We start from the raw sequence: 21,966 nt of genomic DNA, 5'->3' as shown, positions 1-21,966 counted from the left end.
CCACATGGGTCCCAGTTATGCCTGCCTTTTTGTTGGCTTTGTGGAACAGTCCATGTTCCAAAGCTATACAGCTATCCATCCCCCTCTTTTCCTTCACTACATCGACGACTGCATTGGCGCTGCCTCTTGCACGCATGGTGAGCTCGTTGACTTCATTAACTTTGCCTCCAACTTTCACCCTGCCCTCAAATTTACCTGGTCTATTTCCAACACCTCACTCCCCTTTCTTGATCTTTCTGTCTCCATCTCTGGAGACGGCTTATCTACTGATATCTACTATAAGCCTGCAGACTCTCACAACTACCTAGACTATTCCTCTTCCCACCCTGTCTCTTGCAAAAATGCTATCCCCTTCTCACAATTCCTCTGTCTCTGCCGCATCTACTCTCAGGATGAGGCTTTTCATTCCAGGACGAAGGAGATGTCTTCCTTTTTTAAACAAAGGGGCTTCCCTTCTTCCACCATCAACTCTACTCTCAAACACATCTCTCCCATTTCCCGCACATCTGCCCTCGCCCCATCCGCCCGCCACCCCACTCGGGATAGGGTTCCCCTTGTCCTCACCTACCACCCCACCAGCCTCCAGGTCCAACGTATAATTCTCCATAATTTCCACCACCTCCAACGGGATCCCACTACCAAGCACATCTTTCCCTCCCCACCCCTTCTGCTTTTCGCAGGGATCGCTCCCTACACGACTCCCTTGTCCACTTGTCCCCCCCCAACCCTTCCCACCGATCTCCCTCCTGGCACTTATCCTTGTAAGCAGAACAAATGCTACACCTGCCCTTACACTTCCTCCCTCACCACCATTCAGGGCCCCAGACAGACCTTCCAGGTGAGGCGACACTTCACCTGTGAGTTGGCTGGTGTGGTGTACTGCATCTGGTGCTCCCAGTGTGGCCTTTTAAATATTGGTGAGACCCGATGTAGACTGGGAGACCATTTCGCTGAACACCTACGCTCGGTCAGCCAGAGAAAGCAGGATCTCCCAGTGGCCACACATTTTAATTCCACATCCCATTCCCATTCTGATATGTCTATCCATGGCCTCCTCTACTGTCAAGATGAAGCCCCACTCAGGTCTCCAACCTGATGGCATGAACATTGACTTCTTTAACTTCCGTTAATGCCCTTCCTCCCCTTCTTACCCCATCCCTGACTTATTTAGTTGTTTGTTTTTTTTCTCTCTCTCTCTCTGCCCATCACTCTGCCTGTTCTCCATCTCCCTCTAGTGCTCTGTCTGTATCACTTTCGCCAATCACCTTTCCAGCTCTTAGCTTCATCCCTCCCCTCCAGTCTTCTCCTGTCGTTTGGCTTTTCCCCCTCCCCCCACTACTTTCAAATCTCTTACTATCTTTCCTTTCAGTTCGTCCTGATGAAGGGTCTCGGCCCAAAATATCGACAGTGCTTCTCCTTATAGGTGCTGCCTGGCCTGCTGTGTTTCTCCAGCATTTTGTGTGTGTTGTGAGAATGTTGATGTTTGCATTAATTGTTTGCATGATTTCTGTTTTTTTTTCTTTCTCTTGCGCATCGGGTATTGATCTTTTCTTTTTATTTTTTAAATTGGATTCTTTCAGGTTTCTTGCTGTGTGACTACCTGTAAGCAAACAAATCTCAAGGTCGTATAATTTATACATTCTTTGATAATAAGTGTATTTCAGTCTTGAATCTTGTTGGTCCGCACATTCTTCCATTTATACTGATAGTCAGCACAAATGGAAAACTGATCAAAATCAATTTATTATTGAAGTACTATATGTCACCATATACAACCCTGAGAATCATTTTCTTGCAGGCTTGCTCTGCAAATCCAAGAAACACAATAGAATCATTGAAAGACAGCACCCAACAGAATGAACAGACAACCAGTCATCAAAACACAACAAGCTATGCAAATGCATAAGAGAAAAACAAACAAACAAATAAGCAATACACATCGAAAACATGAGATGAAGAGTTCTTGAAGGTGACTCCATTGGTTGTGGGAACAGTTCAGTGAAGGGGCAAGTGAAGCTGTCCCCACTGTTTCAGGAGTCGGATGGTTGAGGGTATTAACTGTTCCTGAACTTGGTGGTGTGGGCCCTGAGGGTCCTGTACCACCTTCCTGATTGCTTCATCATCTGAGTGAATTATTATATTCTACTTCTGCTCCTATGAAATAATACTTTTTGCAGACACCAAAATTATCACCCATGCCTTCAGTACATATATCACTTTCCCACAGCACCTCGTAAAAGTAGCTGTTAATAAAATATGCCAGACATTGGTGGAACTTTCAGTGTCTGCTTTTAGCATCTGCTTAACTGCATTGAGAAATGACACATTTGTGTTTTTGAATATTGAAGAAGGAAAATAATCTTTTTGTCACACTTTGGTGTGAAAAGATTCATTAATAATACATATCCCTTTGCTGAGTGTGGCCCACAATCTTCACATTATAGATTTATTAAGCTCTGCTGAATGATGTGAAGCTGCTGGGGACATGGGTCCATTTTGACAAGTAGGTATTGTTCTGTGAAAATGAGCAGCTTAAAGTTCATTTGCTTCTCTCCTCATTTCTAGATGGCATGCAAATTGGTTCTGCTTTCCATTATTTCTGTTCGTGTGCACCAGAATATTCAGTACTATTACCAATTGCATTGAACAATCAAAACCAGTAGAAGCAGAGACAGAAGTCAAACTAATTTTTTTGTTTCTTTTCTTTTTTTCTAAGCACCATGTGTATTAATGGAATAAGGTAGTACAAAAGGTTTCTTGAAACGCAGAGTCTCAACCTGATGTGTTAAACGTTCATCCCTTTGCCTCCATAAATGTTGTTCAACCCACTAAGTTCCAATAGTGGTTTGGTTTTGGACGCCAGAAGTATTTTCTGAAGAATAGAAGAGCAATATTATTGACAATTCACGGAAGAATGTTAATAGAGGGCAAGAGTTTTTGAGCATTCGCTTTATCACTAATTAAATGGCATTCTATTATTATATAACAAAAATAATAGACTAACTGAGCAGCTTTCAGTTTGTACAATAATTTGCATCTTAATTGGTAATAATGGAAAATAGCTGCATGCCCAGTCATTCATTCCCCCACACTAGTCCTTAGTTACTCTGATACAGTGACTCCCCTGGTTATGAGTGAACTGACCCATGAAAATCCAATACAAATTCTCCAAGACATGTTAAAGCATTTTTTCCAGCTAGTAATAAGAATAAGAATACTGAATTCCTTCTAAATGCAGAATATAATCTATTAATTCAATTATGGGTAGCCTTAAGGTGAATATTCAGTGAAACTAAAGAACTGCAACCTTGAGATCCTTAGGAGAAAAACCCAGTAATCTAGAGCAGTGGTCCCGGTGGGTGAGAACCACTGATCTAGAGCAATTGCTTTCTGTAACTCCCTAAGTGATCAAAGTCACTCCATAAGACCAAGATCAGGATACAGATCTTAGGACATAGTACAGCTCCGGAGCAAGCCTGTTGATCCACAGTGTTGTGTCGAGCCAATTAAATGAATAACCAAATGGCCAACTAAACTCATTCCTTCGGTCTACACAACGTCCACCTATTTTCCTCACACCCATGTGCCTATCTAAACATCTTTTAAAAGTCCATAGCATAACCGCCTCTATGACTACCGCAGGCCACATATTCCACACACTCATCAATCCGTGTAAATAAAAATTTTTCCTACACATATCCATTGAAATTAACACCTCTGGCTTTAAATGCATGCCCTCTGGTATTAGACATTTCAACTCTGGAAAAAAAGATGCTGTCTGTCTACCCTGTGTCTCATAATCTTATAATCCTCCATCAGATCTCTGCTCAGCTTCAGGTGTTCTAGGGAAAACAACCAAAGTTTGTCCAGCCTCTTGTTATAGCTTATGCCCTCTAATCAAGGCAGCATCCATGTTAAACCTGTTCTGCAGCCAATCCAGAGGTACGATACCTTTTCTATAATGGGGTGACCAGAACTGGATAAATACAGTTGTAGCCTAACCAGACTTTAATAACGTTGCATCATTTTCTACTGGGTTTAAACCCGGCTCCAGGTTCTTCTTGAGAGTTTATGGCAAGGAAGTCAGATTTCTACTTTTCATACTCTCAGAATACTGTAGCACAATTTTTTTTCACGAACAATGAAGGACTTATTAATTATTGTTGCTGCTGTAATGAATACAGCACAGTTTGCAGAGTCAAATCTATCACAAGCAGCAACGAGAAAATTGTTACACAGTTAGTGTTGATGGTAGGATAGATGTGGGACATCATCTGCAGTCTGTTGTGTCACCACGGGATAAGAGGATAAGATATTGCCCAGGATAATGCCTATAGCTTCTCAAATTAATGCAATTAATTTCTGACATATTTAATTTCCCATTGAAGAAGGAAGCAAGTACTCCCTCAAAATTGGACATGAGGTTATCTGAGGTCCACAATGGACCTGAGAGCCACTTACACCCCTCTTTACATTAGCAGAACAGCAGCAGAAACTGCGAGCTGTTTTAAACTCCTGGGAGTGCAGATTTCGTAGAACCTCTCACAGTCCCTAAACACATACAACCCAATCAGCACAGCTCACCATCACTTTTACTTTCTGGGGAGGCTGATGAAAGTTGGTAACACACACAAAATACTGGAGGAATTCATCAGGTCAGGTAGTATCTATGAAAATGTGTAAACTGTCGACGTTTTGGGCTGAGACCCTGATTCAGGACTGGAAAGGAAGGAGGAAGATGCCAGAATATAAAGGTGCTTGGGGGGGTGGGGTGGAGAAGGATTACCTAGAAGGTGATGGGTGAATTGGTGAATCTAGGTGGGTGGAAAAGGCAAAGGGCTGGAAAAGAAGGAATCTGATAGGAGAGGAGAGTGGACCATGGGAGAAAGGAAATGAGGAGGGGCACAAAGGGGAAGTGATAGACAAGTGAGGAGAAGAGGTGAGAGACCAGAGTGGTGAATAGAAACAGAGAGATGGGGAAAGGAAAAAATACAGGAAAGAGAAATCTATATTCAGGCCATCAGGTTGGAGGCTATCTGTATAGTGTCTCAATAGAGGAGGCTGTGGACTTGTCAAGTCAGGATGAGAATGGGGATAGGAATTAAAATAGTTGTTCTCCGGGCAATTTCACTTTTGGTGGATGGAGCTGAGGTGCTCAACAGGGAAGTTCCCCACTTTACATTGGGTCTCACTAATATTGAAGAGGCCGCATTGGGAGCACTGGACACAATAGACAACCCCAACCGATTCGCAGATGAATTGCTGCCTCACCTGGTAGAACTGCTTGGAGCCCTGAATGAAGGTAAGGGAGGAGGTGAAATGCAGGTGTAGCATTTCTGCAATATGCAGGAATATGTGGCAGGAGGGCAATTAGAGCAGAGGGATGAATGGACAAGGGAATTATGGAGGGAGTGAACTCTGCAGAAAGCAGAGAATGAAGGAAGGTAAAGATGTGCTAGTGGTAGGATCTGATTGAACATGGTAGATGTTGTGGAGAATGATGTGTTGGAGTAGATACACACGTGGGTGCCCATGGCTATCCCTTGAGTCTGGAGAAAGTGGGAGGAGCTTAATGAGAAATTGTTGAGGGTGAGGACCAGTTCTGCCAGATGGAGGAGGATGGTGGTGGGACGGGAGATAGTTGGGTCTTGTGTTCCAGTGGAGAGCTTTGAGCCCTTTTTTGATGGAGGATAGAATTGTAAAGGGGCTGGAGATCCATGATAAAAATGAGGTGATCAGGGCCACGGAGAATGTGTGAAGTGTCGCAGGTTTAGATGGGAAGGGACTGAACCAAAGATTATAGAGTGGTGTTGAGATACACCAACACAAATTCAGTGAGGCAGGAGCACGCAGAGAAAATTAGCCTACCCAGTCAGTCAGCTTTGCGGATCTTGGGTAGAAAGTAGAAATAAGCAGCATGGTGTAAGCAAACTGTGAGTTTGGTGACAGTGGATTGGAGTTCTCCAGAGTTGGTGAGGTCAGTGATGGTGTTGGAGACAATTTTCAGATGCCCTAGAGAGTTCTGGACTGTGTGCATCCATGCTCACATCATCCTACAGATGCACAGTAGAGAGCATCTTAACATGCTGGATCAGTCCATGGTATGGAAACTGCACTGCGGCAGACAGAAAGGCTCCACAACAGATAATCAAAACTGCCCAACGCATCTCTGGAATCTGCCCACCTGTCATCAGGGACATATACTGTATATAGAAAAGAGCCAGTAACATCATGGAGGATCCCACCCACCCTGCTCATGGACTGTCTGTCCCGTGTCTATCAGAGAGGAGGCTACTTAGTGTCCATGCCAGGAATACCAGACTCAAAAAAAAACATTTCCCCAAGCAGTAAGGCTGATCAACAACTCCACCCACTAACCCACCCCTCCCCAACCCCGACCACCACTACTTTATCATTTCCTGTCAGTCACCTTATATGCAGACACTCCTGTGCTTAGCGTCACTTTGTTGACATACAATCTGTCTATGCATACAAGCTATCTTATGTACTTAGTGTATATTTATTGTGTGTTTTTAATGTGTTCTTTATCTTATTGTGGTTTTTTTGTGCTGCATCAGATCCAAAGTAACAATTATTTTGTTTTCCTTTACATTTGTGCACTGGGAATGACATTAAACAATCTTGAGTATGGAATTTTGGATTGCAAGAGAAAGACTGTGGAAGGATACTTGTACAAAACTGCAAGTTGATTCTCACTGACCCTCAAGCGAACGGCCATCTCAGCAGAGAATGGTTTCACTAGCAATGGAGAATAAAAACCACCCCTTTCCCACCGTCAAAAGCTGACTGCTTTTGAGCAAGGGCAACCCATCATCACTTCTGTGTTCAGTAGTACTTTTAATTACATTATTTTCTCTTAAGCTATTACTGCAGATTGAGAGTATATGAAAGAATTGTCCTGTGTTTAGTGAACCAAACCTTCTCACTAATGAAGTGTTTCCTAATGAAGCGTGAAAAGGTTGCAATTTCTCTCAACAATGGATTAAGTTGAACTCTCTCTCTATCAGTTGACTTTAACTTATTCTTTTATTAAATTCATAACTTACTTGGTTGATATTTTGTTTTTAATATCTGCCACCTTTACGGTTATTTGCTGGGCCAGAACTAATTTAGGGAAGTATTTTTCTGTGTGAAGAAAACATTTCTAATCAGGTTTCCAAATGTTCCTAACTGCTTTTGCCACTGGAGCAAGGAAATTAAAGTAAACCAATGTTTAATCATGGATAGGTGTTTTAAAACCAAGATATCAGGCTTAATATTCTGCGAAATTTCACAAATTCTACTGAAGATTTTTTTGTAGAGTTGGAAAAGAGCATTAATGCCTGTCAAGGCTCCAGTGATCAGGGTTCAGATCAAACCTCCAGCACCAGCTGCACTGAGTGTGCATGATGCCCCTGTAATCGTACGGCTTTCCATTGAGTTCTGTGGTTTTCTTCCACATCCCATGAATGTGCGGGTTGGTAGGTTAATTGGCTGCTGTGAGTTGTCTGTGCTGTTGGTGGAATTTGGGGGGATATTTATAGGAAGGTGTGGAGAAAATAGTATAGGATTAGTGTAAAAATGTGCAAGTGATGGTCAGCTCACATACTGTGGGCTGAGGGTCCTTTTACCGTGCTTTATCTCCCTATAATTATGAATTATAGCAGAGAAAACTGTCAACTCCATATTATATACTTCCATTGCCAAGTTCTACCAATGGGCAACAGTGTGAAAAACAGACGGGAGTACTGAATATTTTAAGCCTTGGCACCATGGTTTGACTAACTCTGCTTCCTTCTATACATATGGGTCACGTTATTCTGTAGCCATGCTGGTGTGGAACCAGGTGTTCAATGCATGCCTTTGTCGCTGTTCATGTCAGTGCTTCAGACACATGAAGGATTCGGAAAGACAATTGCCAACTCACAGAACTTGCAGTACGTCTACTATTTTTGATACAAAAATTGAATATTGCTTCTTGTGATCTTGCTGTGTTACAATTATTGGTTCCAAGTAAAAAGGAAATGCATTAACAAATTTATAACAATGAAATTTGTACGCAATATATTTCTTCCTGTCAGACATGTACATCCTTCTTTGTGCTTTCAGAGAAAGGCAATCACGATCACTTCTATTTATTGAAGTTTAGATTTCTATTTATTGAACTTTTAGGTACCAAGGATTGAAATGTTGAGCTAACAATAATGAATGATTTGTACTAAGGCATCTCAAATTCTTTGAGGGCATTTTGAGGGGTTTTCTCTTATGTCTTCTCAACTTCACAAAACCAGTAGCCAACAGGAATTTAAAAAAAAGATTTTGCAGTAGTTACATTGCAGGATGATCCAAGTGCAAGTTCTTTGAAGCACATGGTAAGATGGATAAAGTTTGAAAGCTATAGGTTAGTACTCCAATCCTGAGGTTCGTACTTGGTCTCCTAGAGAATTAGAACCAATAATACTAAAGTGAAACCTTGTTAAAGCCAGAGCCTGTTCTGTCCACTAAACCTTGTTTTTAACATTTGTCACATTGAAGCTCTTCGCCATTCAGATGTGATGTTGCACACGTAATGGTCAGATAGCTCCTTGTATTTTTTTTAACAACTTTCTCCTGTCTATTGTTCCCCACCTCCAGCCCAAGTTTTAACCACAGCTAAAAGTAAAAATAAGCTGTAACAAGGTGGTTAATGGGTTATTCTTTGTTTGCAACCTGGACCTCTCGTTCAAATGGTCCCTGACCACTTAGCTGTGTTGGTCAACACTAATTGAAACGAATTGAAATCTTCAACGATGCATTGCTTTCACTGCTTAACCCTGCTGTGGAGAAGTAATTGCTTGGCATCTTATTCTCAGGTTTGTCAGATAGTTACCCATTGAGATGTGCTGAAATAGTCAAAACTGATGTGCAACACTTATGTGACAGTCAGAAGGGAGATGGCTTGAGACTTGAATTAGATTGACTTTGTCAGCTGAGTTGGTTGTGGAATGTTTGAACTTTGTCTTGTGTACTGTACTGATTATCCAACTGGTGTTCTTAAGCTGTCCTGTCAGTAAATTTTCAGTATCATGTTTTTAATATCTTTTTGAATATTTTGTTATTTCTTTCCAGGTTTAAAAAAATTAAATTCTACATTTTCAGTTACTGAATAATTTTTTTTCCAGCTGTCCATTCCTCTCACCTTTAATGTATTTTACAGAAATGTCATTGCCAGTGAATACCATTAATCTATTCTCTTTTCTCCTTCATTTCTTTCTTCCCTCTCCCAATGCCTAAATAGAAGTGGAACAGAAAGGTAATACAAAACTTAGAAATTACACATTTATGATCACTGTTGTGCACTTACCTTATTAACATTTTGTATGCAACAATTTTGCTCTTTTTTAGTTTGTGTAGATCTTAACCAAGTTTAGAAGCACCATGTTCCATTATGCTGCTTGCTAACAGAACATATTGCAACATACACATTTTTCACTTTGTTAGAAGAGATCAGATCATTAAAGGTTTAACTGTTTTCTCCTTTATATCCTTCCTATACCATGCTTCTCTTTTTGATTTAATCTTCATAACCATTTTGTGAAAGCTGCTTTTAAAATATTTTCCTCAACTGAGGATATTTGGTCGCCATTTATAATGAACTGACAATTGAAATAAGTGAAAGTGAAAGCCAAATGCTTCACTTGTTTTATTAAAGAGAGCAGTTTTCCTTTACGAGATATGAAAAGCCATCTGCTCACTGTTCTGAAAATTCTGATTATTTTGGGATATTCAAATTGTTTTACATCACATTTACATGTTTATATGTCTGATAACTTTGAGCAAACAACAGGTTTGAATATTTTGAAGGATCCGTAGGAAACATGAAACAGCAGTTCGTTGATTATGCCAAATGAAGCAATCACATGGAAATATTAAGTGTTTTCTTTTCTTCCATTCCCACAGTTTTCTTATGCCCTGGAACACTTAAAGCTGTTTATCAAATGGACCACTTGTTTGAATCCGATCACCAATCAGGAGCTTGGTGCAAAGACCCACTTCAAGCTTCAGACAAGATCTACTACATGCCGTGGACTCCGTACAGAACGGATACATTAACTGAATACTCTTCAATGGGGGATTTCATTGCAGGGCGCCCAACCATCACCTACAAACTTCCTCACCGAGTAGATGGAACCGGCTTTGTAGTATATGATGGAGCACTGTTCTTTAATAAAGAACGAACAAGAAATATTGTGAAGTTTGATCTCAGGACTAGGATCAAAAGTGGAGAGGCCATCATAGCCAGTGCCAATTACCACGACACATCACCATATCGGTGGGGAGGGAAGTCTGATATTGATCTGGCAGTGGATGAGAATGGATTATGGGTCATCTATGCAACAGAGCAGAACAATGGCAAAATAGTAATTAGCCAATTAAATCCTTACACATTAAGGATTGAAGGAACCTGGAATACTGCTTATGATAAGAGATCAGCTTCAAATGCTTTCATGATTTGTGGCATTCTCTATGTGGTGAAATCAGTCTATGAAGACGATGACAATGAAGCCACTGGGAATAAGATAGACTACATCTATAACACTGAGCTGAGTATGGATGGTAATATTGAAGTGTTATTCCCAAACTCCTACCAGTATATTGCAGCAGTGGATTATAACCCTAGAGACCACAGACTCTATGTGTGGAACAATTATCATGTCCTGAAGTATTCGCTGGAGTTTGGTCCACTCAATGAAAAAGGTAGGATGGCATTTATATAGTTGTTTGATTGATTGGTTTGTCTGACTCTTAAGAGTGTCTTATCTTGTGTAGTTTAGAAACAAATGCTTCTTTTTGGCTGGGTACCCTTCCTTCTTTGCGTTTGAACAAGCCAACTCAGTTAGTGTCCTACTCTTTATCTCACGCTGTGTTATTTGCAGTTTGGTCCCAATAACAAACTCTAATTCTACTTGCGAATAAACAGTCAACGTTTTGGCTGGGATCCTTCATCAGGATTCTGAAACGTCGACTCGTTATTTTGTTCTGTAGATGATGCTGTCCCTCCTCCAGCATTTTGTTTGCGTTGCTCAAGATTTCAAGAATCTCTTGTGTTTAAAACAAAAGAAAGGTAATCCATAAATTTTTCACTGGCTCTGAAAAATACAATCAGAATTTCAAATGAATGCCCTGCTCTTTCAAAGGTACAGTGGGATTGTCTGTATGGATTGAACAGCTAAATGGAAACACTGAAACATCTCCTTCAAAAAGCAGTTCCTCAACAATTCAGCACTTTTTTAATATAAATCTAGTGATGTAGCTGTAGAACCAGGTGCTTATGTCTCAGACCAGAGATTTAACCTGTTAACTGTAGTTCGCTGGTGGTTCTGCTGCCCTTGAGCAGAATGAGTTATGAGTTATTGTTATGAGTTCAAGCTTACTTCGGAGAATTGAACTCTGGTCATGGGTACATACTTGACTGCAATTGCACTATGACTCTCCATTTTTGAAATCTTGTCCTCTTAAATGAATCTATACAGCATGGAAATGGGCCCTTTGACTCAATTTGCCCATGTTGACCAAGTTCCCTACTTGAATTAGTTACAAAAATACAACTGCAGATGCTGTGGATCAAAGAATATGTACATGGCGCTGGAAGAACTCAGCAGGTCAGGCAGCATCCGTGAGAAAAGAGTAGCCGACGTTTCAGGCCGAGACCCTTCATCAGGAATGGGGGGAAGAGAGGGCCGAAGCCCAGTAATAGAGATAGGGGAGGGGGAAGGGCTAGAGGCGCCAGATGGAGAACCAATCAGAGGAAGGATAAAGGGGGGAGGGGATAAGCATGAAAGAACTGTAGAGGTAAAGGAGCAGAAAATTGAAAGGGGAGACAGGCAGAGAGGGACCTAGGATAGGGGAAGGGGGAGGGAATTATCAGAAATTGGAGAATTCAATGTTCATACCACCAGGCTGGAGACTACCCAGATGGTAGATGAGGTGTTGCTCCTCCAACCTGAGTTTGGCCTCATCATGGCAATAGAGGAGGCCATGAATGGACATATCGAGATGGGAATGACATTGAGATAATGTTGAGATAACCGTTCTTTTTCTCTTCCTCAATGGCAGTAGCAACAGCATCTTTGAATATTCTTGTGGCGGAAGTTTATAGATTCTTAATAAGCAAATGGCTAGGCAGGACTTCAAGTTACAAAGGAATCACTCATTATTAAATAGCACACAGGACTTGAGAGGCTATTCATTTGTTCAAATGTACAAACGTTTGTATTTTGTCCCAAAAGTGGCCAATGCATCAGCATAATAGACAGAAACATAGAAAACCTACAACACAATACAGTCCCTTCAGCCCACAATGCCGTGTCGAACATGTATTTATTTCAGAAATTACCTATATTACCCATAGCCCTCTATTTTTCCAAGCTCCATATACTTATCCAGGAGTCTCTTAAAAGACCCTATCGTATGCACCTCCACCACCGTCACCGGCAGCCCATTCCACGCAGTCACCACTCTCTGAGTAAAAAAAAAACTTACCCCTGACAACCCCTCTGTACCTACTTCCAAGCACATTAAAACTGTGCCCTCTCGTGTAAGCCATTTCAGCCCTGGGAAGAAGCCTCTGACTACCCACACGATCAATGCCTCTCATCATCTGCTACACTTCTATCAGGTCACCTCTCGTCCTATGTTGCTCGAAGGAGAAAAGGCCAAGTTCACTCAACCTGTTCTCATAAGGCATGCTCTCCAATCCAGGCAACATCCTTGTAAATCTCCTCTGCACCCTTTCTATAATTTCCACATCTTTCCTGTAGTGAGGTGACCAGACTGAGCACAGTACTCCAAGTGGGGTCTGACCAGAGTCCTATATAGCTGTAACATTATTTCTCGGCTCCTAAACTCAATCCCATGGTTGATGAAGACCTGTATGCCTTCTTAACCACACAGTCAACCTGTGCAGCAGCTTTGAGTGTCCTGTGGACTCAGACCCCAAGATCCCTCTGATATTCTACAGTGCCAAGAATCTTACCATTAATTCTATATTCTGCCATCATGTTTGACCTACCAAAATGAACCATCTCACAATTATCTGAGTTGAACTCCATCTGCCACTTCTCAACACAGTTTTGCATCCTATTGATATCCCGCTGTTACATCTGACAGCCCTCCCTCCACGCTATCCACAACATCCCCAACCTTTGTGTCATCAGAAAATTTACCAGGCCATCCCTCCACTTCCTCATCCAGGTCAATTATAAAAATCATGAAAAGAAGAGGTCCCAGAACAGATCTCTGAGGCACACCACTGGTCACCAACCTCCATGCAGAATATGACCCATCAAAAATCACTCTTTGCTTTCTGCAGGCAAACCAATGCTGGTTCCACAAAGCAAAGTCCCCTTGAATCCTATGCTTCCTCACTTTCTCAATAATCCTTGCATATGGGGTACCTTATCAAATGCCTTGCTGAAATCCATATACACAACTTCTACTGCTCTACCTTCATTAACGTGTTTAATCACATCCTCAAAAAATTCAATCAGGCTCGTCAGGCACGACCTGCCTTTCACAGAGCTATGCTGACTATTCCTAATCATATTTTGCCCCTCCAAATGTTCATAAATCCTGCCTCTCAGGATCTTCTCCATCAACTTACCAACCACTGAAATACGACTCACTTGTCTATAATTTCCTGGTCTATCTCTACTCCCTTTCTTGAATAAGGAAACAATATATGCAACTCACCAATCCTCCAGAACCCCTCCCATCCCTACTGATGATGCAAAGATCACTGCCAGAGGATCAGCAATCTTCTCCCTCACCTCCCACGGTAGTCTGGAGTATATCCTGTCTCATCCCGGTGATTTATCCAACTTGATGCTTTCCAAAAGCTCCAGCACATCCTCTTTCTAAATGTCTATATGCTCAAGCTTTTCAGTCCGCTGTAAGTTATCCCTACAATCGCCAAGGTCCTTTCCCGTAGCAAAGACTGAGCAAGGTATTCATTAAGTACCTCTCCTGTCTCCTCTGGTTCCATCCACACTTCTCCACTGTCACACTTCTGAATCTTCTGAAAGGAATCACAAGTGGCTGCAGATGTTGGAATCTGCAGAAACAAACGATTTGCTGAAAGAGCGCAATAGGTTTAGTGGAACATGTGCAGAAGGAAAGCAACTCTGACATTTCTGATGCAGGGTCTTCATCCAGAAAGCTGACAGTTCCTTTCCTCCCACAGCTGCTGTTCCATTCCCTGAGCTCTCCCAGCAGATTTTTCTGTTGTTTCCGAAGGAAGTGTTACATGGAGCCTAATATCAATACAGCAATTGGATCGAAAATGCAAAAGTGAATTACTCCAGGGAATTCCTGGCCAAGTTCCTGAGAAAGGATGAAAAACAGTCTGAAAATTGAAGTTATCAGACTTTATTCTGGATACACTTAATTTGCAAATACTGAAATAAAATAAGTGTTAGGACTGAATTGTGACTCTCAGGAGAAATTGGCAGGGCGGAGCACCCCTGTGTCCATTCTGCTTAAAAACAAGCATACCGCTTTGGATAATTTTGTTGGGGATGACCTCCCAGGGGAGTGCCATGGCGATCAGGTTACAGGCACTGAGCATGGGTCCATGGTGCAGTAGGGAAAGAGGGAGAAGGAAGTATTGGTAGTGATGGGGGACTCAATAGTGAGGGGAACAGACAGGAGATTCTGTGGACATGAGCGGGATACTTGGATAGTATGTTGCCTCCCAAGTGACAGGGTCAGGGGTGTCTCAGATCGCGCCCACAACATTTTTGAGAGGGGAAAGCAATATTGGTACCATTGACTTAGGAAGGAAAAGCAATGAGGTCTTGAAAAGAGAATTTAGAGAGCTAAATAGGAAGCAGAGAAGCAGGACCTGCTGGGTAATAATTTATGGATTTCTAACTGTCCCACGCAGTAGTGGGGCTAGAAACAGGATGATTTGGCAGATAAATGCATGACTGAGAAGCTGGTGCAGGGGGCATGGCTTCAGGTTTGTGGATCTTTGGGATCTCTTCTGGGGGAGGTATGACCTGTTCAGAAGTGACGGGTTGCACCTGAACCCGAGGGGGACCAATTTTCTTGTGGGCAGGTTTGTTAGAGCTGTTGGGGAGTGTTTAAGCTAACTTGCCAGGGGGGTGGGAACCTATGTGAAGGGACCCAGGATAGGACAGGTGGTCAAAAAGTAAAGATAGCGTGTCGTCGGATTGTCAGGAAGGGCAGGCAGGTGATGGGACTTAGTTGAAGTCAGCAAGCTGAGTATCAAATTATTAGGGATACAGAATCTGAAAGGATAGCAAATACGGTACTTAAACTGTTTATCTAAATGCGCGTAGTATGCGAAATAAAGTGGATGACCTTGTTGCAATATTACATATTGCCAGGTAAGATGTTGAGGCCATTACTGATAATGGCTGAAGGATGGTTGTAGTTGGGAGCTGAATGTCCAATGTGACACGTTATATCGGAGGGATAGAAGGCAGACAGAGGGGGTGGTGTGGCTCTACTGGTAAAGAATGGCATCAAATCAGTAGAAAGATGTGACATAGGATTGGAAGATGTTGAATCCTTGTGGGCTGAGTTAAGAAACTGCAAGGGTAAAAGGATGTTGATGGTGGTTATATAGAGGCCTGCCAACAGTGGCTGGGAGGTGGACCACAAGGTTACAACAGGAAATAGAAAAGGCGAATCAAAAGGGCAATGTTATGATAGTCATAGGAGATTTTAACATGCAGGTCGATTGGAGAAGTCAGGTTGGCAATGCATCTCAAGAGAGTGAGTTTGTTGAATGCCTAAGAGATGGCTTTTTAAAGCAGTTTGTTGTTGAGCCTAATAGGGTATCAGCTATACTGGATTGTTTGTTATGTAATGAACCAGAGGTGATTAGGAAGCTTAAGGTAAAAGAACCCTTAGGAACCAGTGATCACAATATGATTGTGTTCAACTTAAAATTTGATAGGGAGAAAGTAAAGTCTGATGTAGCAGTATTGCCATGAAGTGAGGTATGAGAGAGGAGCTGGCCAAAGTAAATTGGAAGGAGCTACTGGCAGGGATGTCAGCAGAGCAGCAATAGCATGCGTTTCTGTGAAAAATGAAGAAGGTGCAGGGTATGTGTATTCCAAAAATGAAGAAATACTCAAATGGTAAAATAGTACAACTGGATACAACCATGGCTGACAAGGGAAGTCAAAACTACTGTAAAAACATAAGAAAGGGCATACAATAAAGCAAAAATTAGTGGCAAGATAGAGGATTGAGAAGTTTTTAAAAATCCTACAGAGAGCAACTAAAAAAATTATTAGAAGGGGAAAGATGAAATATGAAAGCAAGTTAGCAAATAATATCAAAGTGAATAGTAAAAGTATTTTTCAAGTATATCAAAAATAAGAGAAATGAGAGTGGATATAGGACTGCTAGAAAATGAGGCAGAAGCAAGAATAATGTCAGTCTTAACTGTGGAAGACACTAGCAGTATGTAGTGTGTGAGGGAAGACAAGTGGGTGCAGTTACTGTTACAAGAAATAAGGTGCTCAAAAAGCTGAAGGGCGTAAAGATACATAAGATACCTGGTCCAGATGAACTGCACTCAAGGGTTTGAACGAGGTGGCAATGGAGATTGTGGTGGCATTAGAAATGATCTTTCAAAAATCATTGGAATCTGGTGTGGTGCCAGAGGATTGGAAAATTGCAAATGTCACTCCACTCTTCAAGAAAGGAGGAAGGCAGCAGAAAGAAAATTTATAGACCAGTTAGCCTGACCCCAGTGGTTGGGAAGAGGTTAGAGTCGATTGTTAAACACTTATTATGATGGAGCACTTGGTGATACAGGACAAGATAGTACAAAGTCACCATGATTTCCTTCAGGGAAAATCCTGCCTGACGAACCTGTTGGAATTCTTTGAGGAGGTTACAAGTAGGATAGATAAAGGGGATGTAGTGGATGTTATATATTTGGACTTTCAGAAAGCCTTTGACAAGGTGGCATACATGAGGCTACTTACCAAGTTCAGAGCCCATGGTATTACAGGAAAGTTACTAACACGGTTAGAGCATTGACTGATTGGTAGGAGGCAGCAGGTGGGAATAAAAGGATTCTTTTCTGGTTGGGTACCAGTGACTTGTGGTGTTCCGCAGGGGTCAGTGATGGGTCCATTTCTTAGTATGCTGCATATATAAATGATTTAGATGGTGGAATAGATGGCCTTGTTGCTAGGTTTGGAGATGATACAAAGATTGGTGGAGAAAGAGGTAGGAAGCAGAAGGACTTAAGACAGATTAGGAGAATGGACAAGAAAGTGACAAATAAAATACAATGTTGGAAGATGCACGGTCATGCACTTTGGTAGTAGAAATAAATGTGCGGACTATTTTCTAAATGGGAGAAAATCCAGGAATCTGAGATGCAGAGAGACTTGGGAGCCCTCGTGCAGAGCACCTTGAAGGTTAACTTGCAGGTTGAGTCGGTGGCGAGGAAGGCAAATGCCATGTTAGCATTCATTTCAAAAGATCTAGAATACAAGAGCAAGGATGTGATGCTGAGGCTTTATTAGGCACTAGTGAGGCCTCACCTTGAATATTGTGAACAGTTTTGGGCCTCTCGTCTTAGAAAAGATATGCTGGCATTGGAGAGGGTCCAGAGGGAGTTCACAAGGATTATTCCAGGAATTAAAGGGTTATTATACGAGGAACATTTGATGGCTCTGGGTCTGTACTCGCTGGAATTCAGAAGGATGAGGGGGATCTCATTGAAACCACTTGAATGTTGAAAGGCCTAGACAGAGTAGATGTGGAAAGGATGTTTCCCATGTTGGGAGAGTCTAGGACAAAGGGTCATAGCCTCAGGATACAGGGACACCCTTTCAAAACAATGATGCGGAGAAATTTCTTTAGCCAAAGGGTGGTGAATTTGTGGAATTTGTTGCCACATGCAGCTGTGGAGGCCAGGTGATTGGGTGTATATAAGGCAGAGATTGATAGGCTCTTGATTGGACATGGTATCAAAGGTTACGAGCAGAAGGCTTGGAACTGGGGTTGAGGAAGTGATATAAAAAAAGGATCAGCCATGACTGAGTAGTGGAGCAGACTCGTTGGGCCAGATGGACTAATTCTGCTCCTATGTCTTATGGTCTTGTGAATTGGTCCATTATCTGTTCATTGTCATTTTTTTCTCTTTTATCATCTTGCCATACGCAAATTAGATGTCATATTCTTTATACTACCCTCACTGACTTTGGGATGCTGTGAGACATCTGGTGGGTCATGAAAGATGCTACTCCTTTTTTGTCTCTAGCAGGCTATGAACTGACCGAGGCTGGTGCATTGCTAATGCTAAATGTTGATTTTTGGATGTGCGGGGTCTTGGGGTTTAGTAATCAAATTGAATATGATTATTTTGCCAGAAATGTAATTCACAATGAAAAGGCATTAGTTTTACTTCTCGTGAAATTCACTCTAAAGCAACTTGCATTTGGTGGTAAAGCACAACAAAAGCTTTAATTCCATTGAAATATTTTATCAGAGGTTCCCTGTGGATGAATAGTTTTGTTGTCTCCTATTAGATTGTGAATATAAATTATAATTGTGGCCTTTGGGCTGAAAAATAAGGAGTGATGATCTAAGAGTAGAATAATTGAGTTTTCCAAATTACGAAATGTCATATGTTGTCATCAATTGTATTGTGCAGCATTTACTTGGCCATATTTAGTGTTAGTTGCTTGGTATAAGTGAACAGCTTTTGCTCACTTCTATATGATTTGCTTTGTGTTTTTTTCCTCCTCCTTTCTGGTCATTGGCGGCGGTGGGGGGGCGGTGGATGTTGTTGGTCTTACATTTTTTTTCATTGGCTTATTTTTTGTTCCTTGCTTTGTGACTGCCTGTAAGCAAACAAATCTTAGGGATTTATATATTCTTTGGTGAAAAATGCACTTTGAAGCAGTTGAAGGGTTGGCATTTTTTTGTTGCATTACTTAGTGACTTCATAGCTTTAAGTCGGTATATCTTGCTATTAAATTGTGGTCAGCAGTCATGCATCTTCCTCATAAGGTTGCTCTGCAGCCCCCTGGTATGAAAGGCCAAAGAAATACTGTGAGCATAAAAAATAAAAACACAGTTGCTGGAAATCTAAAATGAAAACAGAAAATTCTAGCAATTTGCAGCAGGTCAGGCTGCCACTTTGTGATGAGAAGCAGTGTTAAATGAAAAAAAATGTTTGGCAATTCTGGGCCAGTGTTTAATGGAGTTCAGAAAGGTAAGAAGGGGATCTTATTGAAATCTACCAAAAACCGAAAGGCCTGGATAAAGTGGTCACGGAAAGCATAGTTCCATTGATAAAGAGAGTCTAGAGTCCAAGTGCACAACCTTAGAATAAAGGAACATCCCTTTAAAACCGAGATGAGGAGGAATCCCTTCAGCCATAGGGTGGTGAGTCTGTAGAATTCATTGCCATGGTGACTCTGGAGTCACTGGTGTACTTAAAGCCGAGATTGATAGGTTTGTGATTGGTAAAGGAATTATTGGTTTTAGGAAATAGATAGGAGAATGAGGATGAAAAAATGAAAATTAGCCATGATTGCTTGCCGGAGTGGACACAATGGTCTGAATGGCATAATTCTACTCCTACGTCTTATGGGATATTGTGCTTCATGCTCTCCAATGTGTAGGATTTTACTTTCCCTTTAAATAAGTTGGATATTAACACGAGTGTCACGGTTGAGTTCCAAATCTTTGACATTTTTTAAAGTTTGCAAAGAATTGTCTTCTGTGTCAATTGTGTTATAAGGCTGGAGAATAAGAGTTCTGCTGGGAATGTTTGTCCCTTGTGTGTGCAGGGAAAGAAAATCTACTGCCATGATCTTGTCTGGCCTTGAGGCAATTGTATTGCAATCCAATCAGTCCCAAGGTCATTAGACGGGCTGAGAATGGTGGCCTTGCCAGCCCAGTTGCCTACTCACTGAGCGGACAAAAAAAAATGTTGACTGTGGGAGCAGTGTTGCACAGTTCTGTCTTTGCTCCTCGGTGGTTACATTTTGGCAAGTTTAATGTCCCTGGTATTTTAGAAAAACACATTCACAGAGGCTGACAGAAATCCAGAAAGTGTGATGATCAGTAGAAAGATGGTGAACTGGAAATTAAAAAATAAAAAATGAAAATTGTCAAATATGCTCTGTTTAAATGGAAAGGAAAGATGGGCTTGGAGGTGTGGTATCCTTATTAGTACTTCTGTTGACATCTTTTAATAAGCCTTTTTGTCCCTGCTAGTATTTCATGTTTCCTCAATATTTTTTGTAATTTTTGCTAAATTTTCAAGGCAGAGCCTTTTGTTTACTCAGTAGTATTACAAGTGATAGGATAAATAGGCACAGTCTATTCATCTGGGCGGGGACATTGGTAGGCAGAAAATGGTGTTTTATTCCATTTCAGAATGTGGACCTCACTGTAAAAATAATCAAAATGATTTATGGAATGATCAGAGAGCAGGTAATAAAGGATTGCTGGTTGGGTTGAGCTTGGCAATTTACTTGCAAACATTTCATCACCATCGCCAGTGAGCAATTGTTTGTGGTGTGTCCTCCAAGTGCTTGGCATTTAAATACTTTTCAATCAGCTGATTTAGACATCTTTTCAGAAGCTTAATTGTGATGTGGGGAGGAAATCTCATTGCTGACTGGATGTGTGGCGAACTTTGTGTGTTGTGGTATGGAATTTTGCCCACATCATCTCATAAGTACAGTCCAGGTCTACATGTTGTAAAAACACCCTGGTTGAACCTCATGTGGATGACCGTTCCAAGCTTTGCATCCTCAATTACACAACTTGGCCTCAATGTTGTACCATAATGGCTTACCAGAATGTGACTAGGGCTCTAAAAGTTAAAATGTGATATCTCATATGAAATAAGAAATTCCAGTCACTGGGCTTGTGAATAAGATTAATTGGTAGAGCCACAGGAGAATGAAGAAACTGGAATCTGGAGCAATCCACAAAAAAACATCTGGAGGTCAGGCAGTAACAGTCAACAATTAAGGGATGATTTGATTAAGATTTGTAGAAATAGGAGTGTCAAGAGAAACCCCTCCTTTTCTGTCCTCTCATGTTTGGAGGAGTTAGCAGCAGGTTGATGGGGAGGATCTTAAATGAGAATGCACAAATGTCAAAATCAGACCATTCAAGAAGTGAGAAAGGTAATATTATGTTACACGAAAGATGAAGCTAGATGCTAGTCACAAAAATATTAGTGACGTATTTTGCATCTGAGATTTAGATTTTATATAGGATATGCAATTAATGTTGCAGGTGGAGTTATATTTTAAATTTGCCTTTATTTATTACTTGTATTATTCATTATATCTGCAGTGCAGGGTGTCCCCGTGTTACAAACAAGTTCCGTTCCTAAGTCCGTCTTTAAGTCGGATTTGTACCCAAGTCGGAACAGGTATATCCGGTATTATTTAGTGTCAGTCAAACATATGTCTTAGTATATAGTAGATATTTTACCTTTCTATGCATATAAACACTAAAGAAACTTATGTATTTCAATAATTAAACCACTGCATTGCTTAGTAATAATTGTAGCTTTCATCGGAGCAGGGCCTTTTGCATGCCCCATTATTCTCACTTAATCAGTATTCACGTTGATCGACTGTAGCCTAACATTTTTCCGATGACCAATGGCATTTCACCTCTTTCCAATTGCTTTATTATTTCCACTCATGATCGTTTTCCATCAACGGAACAAAAACACTGTAAATTCAGCAGCAGCCGTGGGCGGCAGGTCCTGAAGTCCGCACACACTGAGACAGGTTAAATGGGGCAAGTGGGGGCGGTGTTAACTGGAAAAGGGGGTCAGGGTGAATCTTGCTAAGAAAAATTTAAGCCAAATACAAAGTTACACTCTCAACACAGTGTTAACGGCAAGTAATCTGACTTAAAATGGCAGACGGCATTCTCCTTCCTCAAGCCGAC

At 41.3% G+C, this 21,966-nt stretch overlaps 1 protein-coding gene across 8 annotated transcripts in view; it reads left to right on the top strand.

The window, feature by feature from the left end:
• adgrl3.1 (adhesion G protein-coupled receptor L3.1) overlaps nucleotides 1–21,966 on the top strand; it is a 573,597-nt gene that overhangs the window by 354,943 nt on the left and 196,688 nt on the right. For 7 of the 8 annotated variants that reach the window (XM_059974620.1, XM_059974623.1, XM_059974622.1 and 4 more), the window contains one exon: nucleotides 9,940–10,737. In XM_059974620.1, coding sequence (XP_059830603.1) covers nucleotides 9,940–10,737 — 798 coding nt within the window. Of the gene's footprint in view, nucleotides 1–7,807; nucleotides 7,938–9,939; nucleotides 10,738–21,966 lie in introns of those variants that run through there. The other variant, XM_059974627.1, reaches the window with a different exon arrangement.

This window comes from Hypanus sabinus, chromosome 7 (genome assembly GCF_030144855.1).
Source record: "Hypanus sabinus isolate sHypSab1 chromosome 7, sHypSab1.hap1, whole genome shotgun sequence".
Classification (NCBI taxonomy): domain Eukaryota; kingdom Metazoa; phylum Chordata; class Chondrichthyes; order Myliobatiformes; family Dasyatidae; genus Hypanus; species Hypanus sabinus.
The sequence above is the reverse complement of the archived record's forward strand: the minus strand, read 5'-3'. Positions and strand labels throughout refer to the sequence as shown.